The sequence below is a fragment of the Fonticula alba genome (assembly GCF_000388065.1).
Source record: "Fonticula alba strain ATCC 38817 unplaced genomic scaffold supercont2.33, whole genome shotgun sequence".
Lineage (NCBI taxonomy): Eukaryota > Rotosphaerida > Fonticulaceae > Fonticula > Fonticula alba.
In genome coordinates, this window is record NW_009243003.1 from 1 (window position 1) to 16,587 (window position 16,587).

General features: G+C 66.6%; 4 protein-coding genes across 4 annotated transcripts; all 4 read right to left on the reverse strand.

Annotated features, from left to right (window-relative positions):
- Positions 1 to 63: 63 nt before the first annotated feature.
- Positions 64 to 1,439, reverse strand: H696_06225 (hypothetical protein; the record flags this gene model as incomplete). The annotated part of the gene is made up of 5 exons (XM_009499971.1): positions 64 to 511; positions 635 to 753; positions 877 to 947; positions 1,091 to 1,133; positions 1,288 to 1,439. Coding segments are annotated over 5 exons (831 nt in total), but the record flags the coding sequence as incomplete, so codon positions are not given.
- A 1,587-nt stretch (positions 1,440 to 3,026) lies between these two features.
- Positions 3,027 to 7,093, reverse strand: H696_06226 (hypothetical protein; the record flags this gene model as incomplete). Its single annotated transcript, XM_009499972.1, has 8 exons — positions 3,027 to 3,856; positions 4,102 to 4,184; positions 4,305 to 4,368; positions 4,595 to 5,021; positions 5,124 to 5,696; positions 5,793 to 6,002; positions 6,135 to 6,284; positions 6,482 to 7,093. 8 exons carry the CDS (start codon positions 7,091 to 7,093, stop codon positions 3,027 to 3,029), a joined length of 2,949 nt encoding a protein of 982 aa, XP_009498247.1.
- A 787-nt stretch (positions 7,094 to 7,880) lies between these two features.
- Positions 7,881 to 11,305, reverse strand: H696_06227 (hypothetical protein). Its single transcript, XM_009499973.1, has 5 exons — positions 10,387 to 11,305; positions 9,740 to 10,111; positions 9,331 to 9,493; positions 8,814 to 9,160; positions 7,881 to 8,635 (listed from the first exon to the last, which is right to left on the reverse strand). The coding sequence occupies exons 1-5, from the start codon at positions 11,178 to 11,180 to the stop codon at positions 7,957 to 7,959; spliced, it is 2,355 nt and encodes a 784-aa protein (XP_009498248.1). The 5' UTR covers positions 11,181 to 11,305; the 3' UTR covers positions 7,881 to 7,956.
- A 391-nt stretch (positions 11,306 to 11,696) lies between these two features.
- H696_06228 (hypothetical protein) lies at positions 11,697 to 16,235 on the reverse strand. The gene is made up of 4 exons (XM_009499974.1): positions 16,078 to 16,235; positions 15,880 to 15,938; positions 14,409 to 15,385; positions 11,697 to 13,482 (listed from the first exon to the last, which is right to left on the reverse strand). Exons 1-4 carry the CDS (start codon positions 16,115 to 16,117, stop codon positions 12,513 to 12,515), a joined length of 2,046 nt encoding a protein of 681 aa, XP_009498249.1. The 5' UTR covers positions 16,118 to 16,235; the 3' UTR covers positions 11,697 to 12,512.
- Between the last annotated feature and the right edge of the window lie 352 nt (positions 16,236 to 16,587).

Consider the following 16,587-nt stretch of genomic DNA (forward strand, 5'->3'; position numbering starts at 1 on the left):
GAAGGGAAAGACAGAAGAAGGGAAAGACAGAAGAAGGGAAAGACAGAAGGAGGCAAAACATACCGCTCGCCAAAGGCCAGGGCCTGCTCATGCGTGGTGCAGATGATGGAGCTAGGGTCCGAGTGAATGATGGCCCGGTGGAAGAGCCCAGCCGAGCCGCTGGAGGTCATGTGCACGGAGACCGACCGGCCACCGGCCGACTGACCGAAGAGGGTGACATTGTTGGGGTCGCCGCCGAAGGCCGCGATGTTGCGCTGGACCCACCGCAGGGCATCACGCTGATCCTCGATACCGATGTTGTTGACGGCACCACCATCCAGGGCGTCGGCCACCAGGAAGCCCATGACACCGAGACGGTATTGCACGGTCACAACAATGGCGTGGGCCGCCTCGGCCAGGAACATGCCATCATACAGGGTGTTCGCGGCGCCAGTCAGGAAGTTACCACCATGGAAGTACACCATCACCGGCAGGGTGCTGTTGGTCTGGTCGACAGGCGGGGTGTAAACATCTGGGCGCGGAGAGCGACCAAGGAGGAGAGGCCGTCAGAGCTTGGAAACCAACCAGGACGCGGTGGCGCAGCTGGTCGAGGGGGCGGGGGAAATGGTGAAGCACCAATGCGCATATGACGCACTGAGGAACAGGCAATCCTCGCTAATCTGGAAGGGGCAGGTGTGGAGGGGGAGAGTGACACCATCCTCGCAGATCTGCGGGCAAGCGGCGCGGTAGTCGCGCGCGAAGTAGGGAACAGAGCTGCCGAAAGGGGGCCCAAGCGAGGACAGGCGGGGGAGTCGAGGGAGGGCGGTTAGGGGGATGCCATCCAGTCATCAAGGGCCAGGAGTGGCTGGGCAAATGAGGGAGGCGGGAAAGACGCACCCCCAGGGCTTGGCAGGGCGGGCGGGCTTCCAGCGGCCCTCCTTGCCGACGGGCGGCATAGCGTAGGGGATCTTTCCGGGCGCACGCGCGCGCGCGAGAGAGGGAGAGAGAGAGAGAGAGAGAGGCGGAAGGGGAAAGAGAAAGGGCGAGGGAGGAGGTGAGCCGGCGTGACCCGAGGATAAACAGCAAAAGATGATGGCGGTGCAGGACGCACACCACGGAAGGTACGGCCATACTCGTTGGTGAGACCAACAATGCTGTTTACGGCGGGGGAAGGGGAGGGGGCAAGAGAACGGCAAGTCAGAACGTCAGCAAGGCGAAGCATACAGTATCGTGCAGTGAGGAGGCCCTCGAAGGGAAGGGCGAGAAAGGGAGAGGGGGAGGAGGAAGGAAAAAGAAAAAACAACATACGGGCCGGTCTCAATCAGGACCTGGTCGGTGCCGAAGTCGGGCCCGGCATAGGTGCCGGCCGTGGCGGTCGCGGTCGAGGCGCTGCCGTAGGAGAACAGCATCACCAGGAGCGCCAGCGCCAGCGCCAGCGGCTGGAAGGACGAGGAGCGCATGGTGCGTCGATGGCGAAGGAGGGAGGAGGGAGCGACGAGCAGCAGAAGATGACGCGGGCAGCAGGAGGGAGCGCAGGACAGAGCGGGTGGGGGGGGGGGGGGGGCGACAATTGAGTGGGTGTGGAGCCGGCCGATCTTTTGGCGGGGGTGTGGTCTCGGAAAAAGGCCTCACCCTCCGGGGGGGGGGGTTCAGCCCGGGCCATTCACCCCCCGCCCAAACACCCGGCCTCCCGGCGGGGCCATAATGCCGAGGCCCCTCGGGTCCTCGGTGCTCCGCGCCCACGCGCCGGTGGTGGGGGGCGAGGCCCGGGCGGCCGGGGCAGGGGGCAGGATGAACGGAAGGGGCCATCTGCAAGGTCCCATTCATGTGACCCCACCGAGCACGGAAACTGGCCCTGGCCAACCGTGCTCGCCTGGGAGGGGAGGGGGGGGGGAGCCGGCCAGGGGGGCATGAGAGGGGTTTCGACATGGGCGCCCCCCTCCGCCCGGCCAGGCCGACCTGAAGAAGGGGTGGGAACGCATACTTCGGGCAAGACTCATGTCCCCAGAGAACAGCCAGCTATGTGTTTTTTTTTTCCCCCGCCCTCTCCTCCTCCGTTGGGCCACGGGCCGGACCATGCAGGGGCGCCAGCCCAGCCGGATGATATCCCCTCCCCCCCCCCCCCCCCCGGGCCCATGCATGCATGCGGGCAACAACAATAACAACAATAACAACCGCCAGGGGACGCCCGCCCAGCCACGCGCACAGGCATTTGCATGCTCCCTTTAGGCCTCCACATCTCGAGGTGCGGCAACTCGCCTCGGACACAGCGCAGGCATATGCCCAATCACACGGCGCCAAGATGACGGAAACAACATGCCGGCTGGCGTGCCGCGGGGATTTTGTCATTCCCCGCCACCGGCCTTGCCGCATCCTCCACCGACCGTTGGCCAACGCATGTGGGGCCTTTCTCAACCTCACAAAGAGCGAGGAGAGGGAAACAGAGAGATAGGGAGAGAGAGAGAGAGAGACAGACACACACACTCGGTGGTCGTGTCCACGAGACGACAGGGCGCACCCCCATACATGAAACTACCCACACGCAGGCAAGAAAGACCGAGGCGCAGGAAAAACTGTCCCCCCCCCCCCCCCCGTGGTCAGGGGAATGGGCACTTCCCAGTTGGTTGATAAACAACCGACACTGGGCCGCGCGCCAGGTCCGGCACGCTGCCGCCCGCGCCGCCTCCCCTCCGCCTGGCCCCCGAAACGCGGACCGCCACCAAAAGCCGGCGCCGAGGCAGCCGTTCGCCCTCAGACGCTAACTTTACGGGGAGCGTTAATTCGGCCTTTGTAATTGATATATGATGTGTGTTAATCGTGGTTTGGGGAATGGGTGTATTCTAATCCAGCTAATGGGAACGGCATCGAAGGAGGCCCCACTGGTCTGAGCGCATGATGGCCTTGCCAGGAAGGGGGAAGGAAGAGCCCTCCCCCATCGCCGATGGAGGTGAGGCTGGCCGGCCGGGGGGGGGGGGGGGGGGGGGATGGGCCACCGCCACCAGGCCTGGCGGCCAGTGCTTGCCTGTGCGCATGCGCTCCTGGACACATTACCGCGGGATGGCACAGGTGTCCGTTTCGCAAAAGAGGTCCGGCATTTGCTCGAGGAAGGCATGGTCATCGCCGCCGGTGGCATCTCTCGGCCTGGGAGTGGCGGCGCCGGCGGCGGGCGGATTGTTGGCAGCATGCTGTGCGGCTAGCGGCACGGCCGGGGCATCCTCCCCCCCGAGGGTCGTGGCCACCAGACGCTCCGAGGGGGAAACCCCCCCGACACCGGCCAGGCCTGGCACCCCGCGCGGGATGTCGATCGGCCGGATCCGGGCCACCCGGCTTTGATACTCCTCGGGCGAGATGCGCTCGTACGGCATCTGCGGGTAGGCCCCGGCGTCGATGCGCGGCAGGAAGCTAATGCCCTTCAGCTGGTACTGGTAGTAGTTCAGGGCAAAGGGGATTTGCGCCCGCTCACTGGGGGCCACGGTCACCGTACAGCTAACCTGATTGTCGGCCCAGTGCCGCTGAAGGAAGGCCGCCAAGGCCAACTGCTCCCACATCGTCACGTCGTCCAGCGACCGCATGATGGTGCTCGGCTGCTCGTGCTGCGGCGGCGGCGGCGGCGGCTGCTGCTCCTGCGGCTGGTTCCCCGGCACATTGGCCGGCATGCCAACCGACCCCATGTCAACCGGGAACTCCACGACGCAGGTGGATCCCGGAGCCTCGACGGCCGGCTCCACCGGGTAGCCGGCCCGCATCAGTGCCAGCACCAAGTCCGAAGGAGGCGGCGCGGCGGGATCGCGGTTGGGCGTGTCCAGTGGCGGTCCAGACGGGATGCGCACCCGCCGGATGCAGTACCGCGACTCGGGGTAGTGAAGACCGGGAGTGGCTGAGACGGAGGTAAGGTAGGGTGGATATTGGGGAATCGCGAGATTAGCAACAGAGAGAGAGAGAGGGGGGGGGGAGGGAGGGAGGGAGAGAGAGAGAGAGAAGGAGAAAGAGAGAGGGAGAGAAAGAAAGAGAGAGGGAGAGAAAGAAAGAGAGAGGGAGAGAGAGAGAGAGAAGGAGAGAAGGAGAAAGAGAGAGGGAGAGAGAGAGAGAGAGAGAAGGAGAGAAGGAGAAAGAGTTACGCACCACCAGCCAGCAGAGAAACCGTGCCGCTGGGCTTGATGGACGTCAGCTTGATGGACTTGCGGATGGCGAAACGCTCGGAAAAGCTGTCGACCGGCAGGAGACAGATGAAGAAAGGAGAGTTAGAGAGGAGAGAGGAGCAAGACTTCAGGCATGCGGAGTGGAACGCCTGAGAAGAGGACTAGACAGAGGAACGAGGCACGCACAGCTCATCATATTTCTTGACCGCCGCATAACCCTCGTCACACCAGACGCGCAGAGCCTCAAGACCTGAGATGGGCAGACGGCGTGCGTGGATGTGTATGTATGAGTGTAGGTTGGGTTTTTTTTGGGGGGGGGGGGTGCGTTCGTGCGCGTGCATGTGCGTGAGAAAGGGAGGGGGGGAAAGGAAAGAAGAAGAGAATGGCAGCCAGTGTACGCGGCGAAACCGGCCAAAGCGGCCGGCATAAACGACCAGCAAAAGCGACCAGCAAAAGGCGGCAGGATCTAAACGCACCCTGGGACTCGACAAGCTGCGCGATGCCGCTCATGGAGCAGCCCACACGCCGGTTGCGAAGCATGGCCCGGTTGGTGGCCGGCCAGTGCGTGTTGGCCAGGGTCACGGTCTTGGCATAGAGCATCGCACTACGCAGAGTGCGTTCGACGAACAGACGCCGGGGGGCATCCCCGGCGCCGCCGCCAGCGGCCGACCCGATGCTCTGGCCGCCCAGGTGCCGGAAGGGGAATGTCTCCACCAGGCAACACAGCTCAAAGGACTCGAGGGTCTGCTCGAGACAGGGATTGGCCCCGGCCGCCCGGATGTCAGCCCAATCCGCCGGGTCCACCAGGCGACCAAACTCACGGGCGGTGTCCAGGAAGAAGAGCCCGGGCTCGCCGTTTTCCGCCAAATGCCGAATGACCCGCGGGCCGTCGATGGCCGCCAGCTGGCCCAAATGCGCGGTGTTCTCATCCCCCGGGGCCGGGGCGCGGCCAGGCAAGCCGGCACTCGGGCGCCAGGGATACTCCAAGCGCCGGGAGTAGTCCACCCCGACCGGCGCCACCACCGAGTTGTTGGATGTCCAGCCGAAGGCCATGCGGTGCGAGTTGTCAGTGAGGGGGGCCTCCCCCGGGCCGGGGCTTCCATCGGGGCCTTCCCCCTCGGCCGAGGGGGCATACTGCTTGAGAGCCGCATAGGCCGGGTCATGCGGCGATCCGAGGGCCAACTCGGCCGTCGCTCGGACGCCCCCGGAGACAATGCACTTGCCAATGATATTCATGATGTCCACCACGGTGGTGGAGGTCATCCGGCCGACCGCCGGCCGAGTGGAGGCATGGCGATCGTCGACCGGGTGCGAAGCCCCCGGCTCCAGGGGAATCCCACGCCACTCGGTGCCGGCCGCCGCGGCCGACAAAATGCCCCGAAGCTCGGCGTGCAGGCGCCGCAGCGGATCCGGCCCGAGGGCCTTCCCCCCGAAGCCCCGCACCGGCGCCCCGGCCGGGCGGATGTCCCCATAGTCGAAGCGCACCGCCGGCGATCCCGGGATCAGGTACGAGTCCACCAGCAGGGCCACCGACTCGACCCAGCCCAGGCGCGAGTCCGGCACCCGGAAGAGGAAAGTCTCTCCCGGGGCCTCGGCCTGGGGGGAGGCAACGTTGTGGGTGTCGGAGCCAGCCACGGCGCGGCCTTGGCGGCGCTCCGGATCGAAGACCGCCACCAGCCGGTCGGTCGCCCGGTGAGCTTCGGTGGCCGGGGTGTCAGGAGTGCCGGCCGGCGGGGCGGGATACGCGGCGGCCGTGTCAAACCCGATGCCCACGCCGAGCATGGCCCCGTCCATCAGGAAGGAGAATGGGCGCGAGGGCCGGGTTTCGGATCCGGCATCGGCCAGCAAGTCGCCCATGGACCGGGGCCCACGCCGCCAGGCCGGCTGCCAGGGAGAGGACCCGGCGCCGGGGACCGGCGCTCGCGCGACCAGGCCATCGGCGTCGGTCTCCCCCGAGGCATCGGCCCACGGCGCCGGGACCGTCCAACAATGGTCCAGCAGGGACCGCGTCGAGACGAACCCACAATTGAAGAGAGCCGCTTGGGCATCGGCGCGCCGGGCCGGGTTCTCTGTCAGCTCGGACCCCATGGCCCAGAGCCCACGACCGGGCGGGAGAAAGCGCATGTGGAACATGGCGTCATACATTTCCGTGGCCTCGGCCAGGGCCTGGGGTCGCGGAGCCGCGACAGGGAGCCAAAAGCGCCGGCATGAACAGAGAGACAGGGGGGGGGGGGACAAAGAAAAAAAGAGGACGAAGGAGGACCGAGAGGTTAGCATGCGGAACAGGGGCCAGCGGGCGCCATGGCTTGGGAGGGACACTCCCGGGGGGGGGGGGGGGGAAGGAAGCCCGACGCCCGACGCACCTGGGACTCATCCCAGCCAATGTGATGCGCACGGCACCAGCGCTCCTGCATGCGGAAGGTGCCGGTCACCACGCGAGCAACGGTCTCCCACCATTGCTCATACTGACCGACACCGGCGTCGGGATTGTCCCCGCCCTCGACCTCGCCGTACAGGCAGACCGCCAGCGAGTCGGGCGTCTTCACCCGGGAGTAGGTCCGATGGAAAACCACATGCCCGAGCCCATTGAAGCCAAAGGGCACCGGCCGGCCGGCATATGTCCGGAGAAAGTCCACCGGCAGGCGGAAGGATGCCAAGCCGTCGAAGTACGACGGCTCGCGTAGGGACCCGGCAGGCGGCGGGACCGCGGCCGTGGCGGCGCCGGCACAGGCGGTGGTGGAAAACATGGCACGCTGCCAAGAGGCACCGGGGCCCTGGTGGAGGTACAGCGCCGAAAGTGGGGCTCCGCCAATCGAACCACCCACCGGACCAGGGCCCGGAGTGCGAGCAGTCAACGTCTCGGCCGGACCCGAAGGGGAAAACAACTGCCGGATGGCAAGATGCGGGGCACGCCGGGCGGCGCTGATGGCGGCGCTCCGCGTGGAAAGGGGGCCGGCCAGGGCGCGTCCCAACATGCGAGTGGAGAGAGAAAACAAATGGAGAAACACGGAGGGGAAGGAGGAGGAGGAGGAAGGCAAGGCAACGCAGGGGCGTGTTTCCGGCGGGGGGAGAAGAGCGGGGGGAGGAGCGGGGGGAAGATGTCGGCGCGATCTCGCGCCGCCAGAGGTCCCCTGGGCTGGCAAAAAATCCACCGCCCCACATGCCCTCCCCCCCCCCCCCCTCCCACCCCCCCCCCCCCCCCCCCCCCCCCCCCCCCCCCCCCCCCCCCCCCACCCCCCCACCAGCCACCCACCAACAAACAACAGGGACCCCCCCCCCCCCCCCATGGAGACTCGGAGGGGCCGAGCGAGGGACGGGGGTAGGTGCACGGCTGCCCGCCTCACCAGTCGCGCCACCAGCAGGCCGATCAGCTCCTCCAGCGTCAGAGATGTCACGTGAGAATGGCACGGTCAGATCGCCTATCGCCCCTCGTCATCACTGCGGCTGCCGCGCGAAGTTTGCCGGAGACAAGAGCGCCCCTGTGGCGCGGGGTGGGGGAGAGCCGCCCTGCTGTGCTCTCCCCCCTCCTGTGTATTTGCCCCCCCGCCTTTGCCCTCGCCTCCTCCACCCCATGCTGCCCTCCGCCTTGGTATGTCTCCCCCTCGCTCCCTCTCTCTCTACCTCACTGCCACTCCCTGCGGCCTCCGGTGTCCGGGCGCGTGCCTGTGTATTTTTTGGTGGGATTCCCTCTCGTCCTGTGGCGCACAAGCGCCCCTCCGGCCGCACATAGGCAACCATTGCGGCACGAAGAAGGGAGCAGGGGGGGGGGGGGGGGACAGCCTCCTAGCTAAGGGCCCATCGGGAAACAGGGGCAACGGGCGTCACAAAGCATGCTCGGCTACTGCGCGGGCTGCTGCTCGTGCTCCATTTCCTGCTCGGACTGCTCGTCGATGTCCTCGCCAGGGGCCTCGCGCATGCGGACACGCGCGCGTGCCATCGGACCCCAGCCGGCCGGCAGAACAGCAAAGCGGGTGAGCCCCACCCGACGCGAGTGCGGCTCCGCCTCCGGATGCAGGTCGAAGTTGACCGGGCGCCAGGGCTCGGCCAGCTGCGCCTCCAACCGGCTAACCAGCCCCTGGGAGTCGTCCATGTGGAAGCGCGCCAGGCGGGCCTTCTCCGCGCGGAGGGCCTCCTCCAGCCGGGCACGGTACTCCTGCTCCTCCTCCTCCTCGGTGGGAACACGCTCGGTCTCGATGGCAGTGGCCCGCGAGGACACCGAGCTGACAGCCTGGCCGGCCTCCTGGCGCTCGGCCAGGCGGGCCAGCTTCTGGGCCCGGGCCTCGGCCGCCTGCTCATTGGCCAGGGCCGCCTTGGCCACCGCCTCCTGGTCGATGCGTGCCATGAGCAGCGCGCGCGTGGGCTTCCCGCGGCTGGCCTTCGAGAAGCGCACCTTGTAATGGTGCCGGGCCCAGGCGCGCACCGTGCGCCAGATGAATTCCTGGGGAGCGTCGGTCTTGAGGGCATCGCGGGCCGCATGCGAGCCGGACACCCGGTACCCGGCATTCAGAAGGGCCGAGCTGTGGGGGAGAGGGGGGGGGGGGCAAATATGCAAGAGTGTCAGAAGAAGGCACATCCGACGGGAGACACGAAGAGGGGGGAGGGACTCCATGGACACAGGGAGAATGACCAGGACACGGAGGGGGGGGGGGGGGGGGCCACCCCCAGAATGCGAGAAGGAGAATGGGGGCCACGTACCGGGCCAGAGTCATCGGCAAGCCAGATACGCTGACCGTGCCGAGGATGTCCGAGAGAGTGTAGTACAGGGGCACGTCGGGCAGCTCCTCGAGGGCCATGTTCAGCATGCCGATGATGCGCTCGCGCGTGCGCAGCGGCTTGGCAAAGGAGGTGATCGGGAGCTCGGGCTCCGGAGTCGAGGGGGTGCCGGTGCCGGCATCGGTCGCCGCATTGGCCTGAGCAGCCGCCGGGGCATCGGTGGCGTCTGGCACTGGCTCGACGTAGGGGGGCGTGGCCTCCACGATGGCCAGCATGGCGTGGATGAAATCCTGATTGTGCAGGGGACCGGTCCAAATCGGGCCGCCGACCTGAGGTGGAGCGCCGGGTCGCCGGGAGCAAGGGCAAGCAGGGACAGGCCGGGCGTGCGAGAAGAGACGGAGGAAAGGGTACTCGGTCAGTCACAAGCACCACACGTAAAGAGACAGGAGGAGGGTGGCAACGGGGAAGCAGCGAAGCAGGGCAGAGACAAGGAACGCACATGCGCCGGGCGCCCGCAGGACTCGCAGAAGGACTGGTCGCCGGTCGGCGGCCGGGCGGCACCATAGCGCACGACCTGGCCGTGCTTGTTGGACAGCGGCCGAGCGTTCGGGGCCGTATGGAAGCTAGGGCAGGCAGAGCACTGGTAGATGGAAGAGGAGTTCCTGTGTGTGGGGGGGGGGATGCGCATAGGTGTGTGGGGGTGAGGAGAAAAGAGGGGAAGGAAAGGAATGGATAGAGAGGTAGATAGAGAGAGAGAGAGAGAGGGGGGAGGGAGAGGGGGAGAGAGGGAGAGAAAGAGAGAGGCGGATTGGCATCAGGTCGGACACAGGCACCAGCCAGGGGCACAAGCACAAGAAGAAGCAGGGCGCAAGGGGAGAAGACGAAATGCCCCTCGCGGAGGGACGCACTGTGCAACCAGCTTCACCTCGGAGGCGCTACGGAAGACGCGGATGAAGACACGGATGTAGAAGTCGATGCTCAGGGACACCAGCGGCACGATGTACCGGCGATGCTTGGCCGCATAGGCGCTCAGCGAGTCCAGCAGGATGCGCAAGGCCAGCTCATGGCAATACCGGCCATTAACCGGCATGGTGCCGTACTTGCTGTAGCAAGAGTCCGGATTGGAGCCAGCCAGCACGGCCATATCCGTGCAAGTGACCAGCATCATGCCACCCGACTCGATGGCCCCCATGGCCGCGTCCAGGAAGGGGATGGCTGTGCCATAGGGATCCAGATCGACGATGGTGAAGCCATCACTGGCATGCTTCTGCATGACGACACTGCGCAGGAGGGGCAGAGGGAGGGAGAGAGAGAGAGAGGGAGAGAGAGAGAGAGAGAGGGGGGGAGAGAGGGACAGAGGGACAGAGGGAGAGAGGGAGAGAGGGAGAGAGAGGGAGAGAGAGAGAGAGAGAGAGAGAGAGAGAGGGTGGCAGGGTAAGCTTCGGAGGGCAGGAAGAACACAAAACATAGCCCACTTCAGATGGGGTCTGTTTGCGCATGAAACATGGCGAGAGAGGAAGAAAGAGAGAGGGGCAAGCGGGAAACGGAGGCGCACTTCGCGTCGCCCAGGTTCGAGGACACCAGATGCTCGACGCGGTTGTGCGCGATGTTCCGATCAATGGAGAGGACCGCATCGCGGGAGAGGTCGTTGGCCACGATGCGCGTGAGCCCGGGGATTTCGCGCGCATATCGGGCAGCCCGCAGGCCACTGGCACTCAGGGCCTCGAGCACGGTGACCGGGCCCTCGCCGCCGGCGACTAGCCCCTCGAGGGCGGCCAGCCGCCCGGCCTGGCCCGACTCCGGCGCCACCTCGGCCAGGGTTTGGGTAATGCGCTTCAGGCGGTCGGCCTGTGCCGGCAGGACGTCCGCCATCAGGCCGGCACCGCACTTGGCCTGGTCGCGCTCCTCCATCCGGCGCAGGGCCACAAAAGTCCGGATGGCCGAGATGGAGATATCCCGGTTGATGACCTGCGCCGGGTTGTAGAACACCTCGGCCGCCGTGGGGAAAAGAACCGTGGCCGACCCCTCGGTGATGGGGACCAGCTCGGCCGCCGGGGTGATGTAGTCCCCGATGGCAGGGGACGGTGTCGGAGGGCTGGCAGAAGACGCGGCGTCCATGGCAGGGATGGAAGCACGCGGGCGGCGCACAGAGGAAAGCGGGGCCGATGAAGAGAAAAACCGCTGGGGGGACACCGGAGACGAGGCGCCGGCAGGGAGGGGGGTGGCGGTGGCGACGGCGGCGACAGCGGCAGCGGCGGACGGCCGGGAAAAGGCAAGGGCGAGGGCGGGCGAGAGGCAAGTGGAGGACGAGGAACGAGCGACACGGAGAAGTGCAACACGGAGGAACATGTGCGGGAGCGCGCGGCGGGAGGGACAAGCAGCGGGTGCGAGGAGGAGAGGGGGAGGGGGGACGGAGGGCGATCTGGCGCTCGGCCCGCGGCCGCCTCCCCGGCTGACATGAAGCCGGAAAAATGCCTACCGCACAGGCCGCGCCTCGGCCCCGACCCGCACCTCTGGGAGAGGGTCTCCACCTTGCGCCGCCCCCCCTGCCCTGAAGCGCACGAGAGTCGACCCGGGGAGAGCATGGAAAAATGGGGAGGCCAGCCAAGATCCTACTGCCTGGCGTCGGGCCTCCCCCGAGGCCAGGGTCGCGCAGGTCGGACAGCACAACGCGCGGCCGGCTGCCAACCCATTGACAGAAGGGAGAGTCGGAGCCACGTGCGTCGGCGCGCCCAGCCGAGAATGCCATACGCCACAAGGGCAGCACCAACGGATAGGATATGCCGCGAGAGGCGCGCGCGCTCGCTCCCGGGACCGGGGGGGGACGCAGCAAGGAGCGGAAAAGGCAGTACACCGGGGGGGAGGGGGGGAAGGGGGGTGTATTTTCTCCCTCGCACAGGAGGAGGAGAGAAAGGAAACAACAGTGCGTGTGTGTGCGTGCGTGCGGGACACACGGCACGCGCTTTTCCTCTTGGTCGAGGGGGGGGCGCGCGCGCAGAGCGCGTGACAGGCACACGGGCGGCACACGCGCAGGGGAGAGGGATATGAAATAATGTACAGAGTATGTGTGTGTAGGGTTTTCAGCAAGGACAGGAGGGGGTGGGGGGGAGGCGCGGAGGCCGGACCGCACATGGGAGGGGGTGGGGGAGGCAGGGGAGTGGAGAGAAGGGAACAGAAGAAGCGCGGATAGCAGCGCAGGACAGGGGAAGAGAGAAGGGGGAGGGTGGTAGAGGAGAAAGGGGGTGCCTTCGCCTGGCCACGGGCGAATTGACTGGGGCGCGCGTGGCCGGGGAGGGGGGGCGGGTGTGGAAGGGGGAGAATGCTGCTCGCCGAGCTGCGACTCTCCAGCCCTTCTTTTCCTTGTGGGTCCGGCATATCATCCCCTTTGGGCCTCTCGCGCGTGCACATATGTGCGCGTCTGCCGGCGTCGGGTGGCAAAAGCGCGTGGAGGGCGCATCTGCCCATCACCGCCCGCCTCGCGCCGATGACCCACGCTCGCATCTGGGACGCGCGCGTCCTCCCCCATCTCTCTGGCCGGCCCCCTTCCCCCACATCGCCTTTTTTTTTGAGGGGGAGGGGCGCGCACGCACGCAGGCACGCACGCGCGGCCGAAGACGCGGCCAACTGCCTGCGCGCCGGTCGGCGGCCCCTCACACTCTCCCCCAGCCGGCACATTTTGCTTTAGAAGCGCATGGTCGGCCCGTCGAGCGCACGACCGCTGGATGAGGAAAAGAGCGACTGCACCATGGGCAGCAGCTCGCGACCGCCGTAGCGAGTGAAGAGCATGTACGACAGCTGGGCCCCCTTGTAGAAAATGTAACCGAAGACACCGAGCAGGCCAGACCCGATGGTCAGCAGCGACACGCGCTGGGCAAGGCGCGTCAGCCCGGGCCGGCCAGCGAAGAGGCTGAGCACGCCGCCGGTGGTGGCCGAGGCCACGGCTGCCAGGGACCCGGCCGGACGGCCTCCCCGGCGGGGATTCTGAATGCCCGGGATCAGGGTCCGGAAGATGATGGACGGGTCGAAGGCCGACGTGGAGTCCAGGATCAGCGGGCTGGCCAGGCGGAAGCGGCGGACCACCTCACGCACCCGGGCCTCGAAGGGGCATGGCCCGGTGGCCGGCTGCGGGGCCAGATTCACGCCGACCAGCACGATGTAGGCCTGGTCGCCGAGAGTGGGCAGGGCGCTGGCCAGGTACTCGAAGGACTCGCGATCATGCGTGTCATAGCAGAGGATGAAGGCGTCACCGGTGTTGTCCAGGTGGGCCAGCTGCTCGGGGGTCAGGCCCTCGAGCGGGTGCTGGCGGCCCCCCTCGGCCGGCCGCTCCAAATAGTGCAAGGCCAGGACCTTGTTGTTGAGGGGCTCCGGCGAGGGGGTCAGCTCGCGGCTACCGGCGGAGAAGGGCGCCGCCGAGGTGGAAATATAGGCGTCCGAGTGCATGGGCAGGCCGAGGTGCGCGCGGAACAGCGGCTGCGAGATGGTGTCCGACGAGGCCAGCACATAGGCCAGGAGGACATTCCGATCGTTGCGGCCGATGCTGGCATCGTCCTGACGCGAGCGAGTCTGCTGGAAGACCCGCTTGTGCGAGGGGGGAATCCCCAAGTAGGCCAGGTAGTTGCAGGCAGCCTCCAGGTCCACAGCCAACAGGGCACTATAGGAGGAGGGGTGGCGGGAGGGAGGGGAGGGAGAAGTGTGAGCGGGAGGGGGGTAGAGAGGGAGAGGGAGAGACCAAAAGGAGGAAGGGCAAGGGGGCAAAAGAGGGAGAGAGGGGGAATGTTGAGGCTGGTTAAAACCACTTGGCCACGGGAGAGGGACCAAGCAGGAGTCATCCAACCCAACTGGATCTGGCCGCGCTCCGTAACTGGCCACGGTCGCAGCGTGGAAAGAGAGAGGCGCAGGTGGTGAAAAGGTGGCCAGGGCCTGGAGGAACACATCTGCCGGATGCGCGGGCACGAGGCGCGAGGCGCGGAGCGCGAGCACGCGCATGTACACATGGACGCGGGAGACCCCCGCCCCGGTGCATCAGAGGGGCCAACGCCCCGGCCCCGGAGCCCTGCCTGCCGATTGCCCCCTCCCTTGGGACCCCGCCCATCATGTGCCCCACTCTCCACCACGCCGCCGTACATGCATGTAGGGCACGCCAAGAGCACGCACGCGCTCACACGCCTCCCGAGCAAGAAGCACGAAAGGGAGAACACACACATGCCTAAGAGCACCATACACGCACGCGGAGGCGAGGAGAAGAGCGAGAATGGGAAGGAAGAAAGGGGGAAACCAAACAAGAGGAGGGGAGAGGAGAAGGAGACTCCCCCCTGATGCGGGAGGGGGACCTCTCACACCCACATTGTGCACACGCGACGCACACACACGCCCATGCACGCGCCCCCGGCAAATGCGTACCCCATGCCCGGACCCCACCTGCTTGACTGCGACCGTGGTGCTGACGGCGTATGGAGAGAGAGAGGGGGGGGGGAGGAAAGGAGAGGAACAGAGGGGAGGGGAGACGCGCGTGCGGCGAGCTACGCGCAGACACATGCGCATGCTACACCACACACACGAAGGGAGAAAAGGACGCACGACCAGTAGGCCAGCCAGCCATACACCGACAGCCAGCCCTTCTCATTGGTGTTGACCGTGGAGGGCAGCAGGAAGTCTTGGAAAATCGGCCGCGGGGCCGTCTCAAACAGCTGGAGCAGCTCCTCCGGCGTCAGATACCCCTCCTGGGTGCGGGAAAACCGGTTGAACAGCCGGAGCAGGATGACCAGCGAGTCGCGGCTGAACTCGTAGGAGCACCCCTGCGACAGGGGGAAGAAGGGCCGCAAGTACTCCGGCGAGAAGTTGAACGAATGGTCGAAGCCAAACCCATTGAGGGCCATCCACACCAGATCATGGCGGGACCCCTGGCACAGGAGGTTGAACTTGTCCAACAAATCCGGCAACGACAGACGCTCCATATTGGACACATGGCCAATGGTCCACAGGGTCTGGAGGAAGACATTCGGCCCGAGCAGCTGGTCGTAGCACCGGCGCTGGAGCTCGGCCAGCTCATTGCGATTGAGGTACCCATCGTTGTCCAGGTCCGACAGGCGGAACATGGAAATCAGGGCCTGCCGCGCCTTGGGCTTAAACTCCCGAGTGTAGACATTGTACAACGGCGACAGCGGGTAGATGACCGACCGGGTGGCATGCTCGAAGACCGAGCTGACATTGAAGAGATTCAGCGCCGAGCAGGTGACCGACGACTCGATCAGCGAAAACTTCTCCATGATCTCCAGCACCTCGGTCTCGTAGTCGACCGAGCTGTCCAGCAGGTCCATCTTGGCGCAGACCAGGATCACCGGCAGGTCGTAGCTGGTGGCCAGCGGGATCCACCGGTTCCGGGCATTGGCCAGACTCTCCGGCACATCCGGGCTGAAAAGGACGCACGCCACGCTAGCCGCGCGAAGCTGGCTCTCGATGGCCGCCATGTCATTGGCGTTTGTGTCCACCAGGTAGGTGACCACATTGTTGGTGATCTGCGGGGTGAAGACAAACTCCGGGCAAACATCCTCAACCTGGTGAGGAAAGGGGGAAGCGCGAGAGGAGGGACGGGAGAGGCGCGGTGGTGTCAGAGGAGCGAAGGCGAAAGGGAGGAGGCGGAGAGAGAGAGAGAGGGAGAGAGAGCGCGAGAGAGGCGCTGTTCCGGGAGAGGGTGACACGTGGAGAGGCGGCCCCCTGTGCAGAGGAGCACAGGGAGAGAAATGCCTCGGCCAGTGCACGAGGCACCGGGCCACGCGCCGCGCCCTGCCGGATCCGGGAGGGCCCTCCGCCCGCCGGCCCCCTCGCCCCCTCCCCCCCCGTAAGAGGAGAGAGAGAGAGAGAGGGAGACCGAGGGCGGAAGAGACACCCGGACTGATCTTTCCCCCCTGTGAAACCTACGAGCGACTGTCTGAACATCCGCAGGCCAAAAAGAGGGAGTGTGGTGCGCCACGCGGTGGCACAGTCCAAGGGAAAAAAGGCAGAGCAAGGGGGAGGGAGCCCCACAGGACGGGCCAGGGAAAGCACGTACCGACTCGGCGAACTCATTGTTGACGACGGCCCATGAGAGGGCGGACTTCCCGGTCCCGGCTGGAGGAGGGGAGGGGGGAGGAACGAAGAGAAGGCGGCAACACAACCGAGCAGCATGTTAGACAGCAGGCCATGGTGCAAAGGAAGAGAAGCCGGCGAAAATGGGCCCGGAGCCATGGAGCGAAGGGGGCACACGCACTGTCACCGAGGAGGACGATCCGCAGGGAGCTGGGGAACATGTCGGCGCACACTCAGGGGGAGGGGGGAGGGGCGACTGCGAAGGGAGAAAGGCAGACAAGAGACGAGGATGAGCGGCAGGAGCAGGGGAGCCGAAGACAGACAGGAGCGAGGGGGGGGGGAGGGGAGGGGGACGGCGACGGGGGAAGAAGGACGCAGTCTCTCTCGCTCACACACACACACACACACTCGCTCTCACTTGGCAGAGCGGGGAGGGGGAGAGGACAGGAAGGAGGGACACGGGGGGGAGAGGGGGGAGGGGCGCACAGCGAGGGGGGACCGTGGCGGTGTGGCTGGCCACCCGGAGGGCCCGGCCCCGGGGCCCGTCCTGCCGGTGCCTTTTAGTGCCCTGCCGTTACGAGTGGCCCGGCCCCGGGCCCATATGTGCCGCGGTCTCCCCCCCCCCCCCCCCCCCCCCCCCCCCCCCCCCCCCCCCCCCCCCCCCCCCCCCCCCCCCCCCCCCCCCCCCCCC

Bases quoted from the DNA above. Each gene is read 5' to 3' on its own strand.
- H696_06227 (XM_009499973.1), bottom strand. From the start codon at position 11,180: ATGTTCCTCCGTGTTGCACTTCTCCGTGTCGCTCGTTCCTCGTCCTCC. The intron at 10,112-10,386 runs GTGCGCCTCCGT...CCTCCTGCGCAG, and splicing joins TCGAACCTGGGCGACGCGAA to TGTCGTCATGCAGAAGCATG. The intron at 8,636-8,813 runs GTACGTGGCCCC...TCTCCCCCACAG, and splicing joins TTGCCGATGACTCTGGCCCG to CTCGGCCCTTCTGAATGCCG.
- H696_06228 (XM_009499974.1), bottom strand. From the start codon at position 16,117: ATGTTCCCCAGCTCCCTGCGGATCGTCCTCCTCGGTGACA. The intron at 15,386-15,879 runs GTACGTGCTTTC...TTTCCTCACCAG, and splicing joins ACAATGAGTTCGCCGAGTCG to GTTGAGGATGTTTGCCCGGA. The intron at 13,483-14,408 runs GTGCGTCCTTTT...CTCCTCCTATAG, and splicing joins GGCTGGCTGGCCTACTGGTC to TGCCCTGTTGGCTGTGGACC.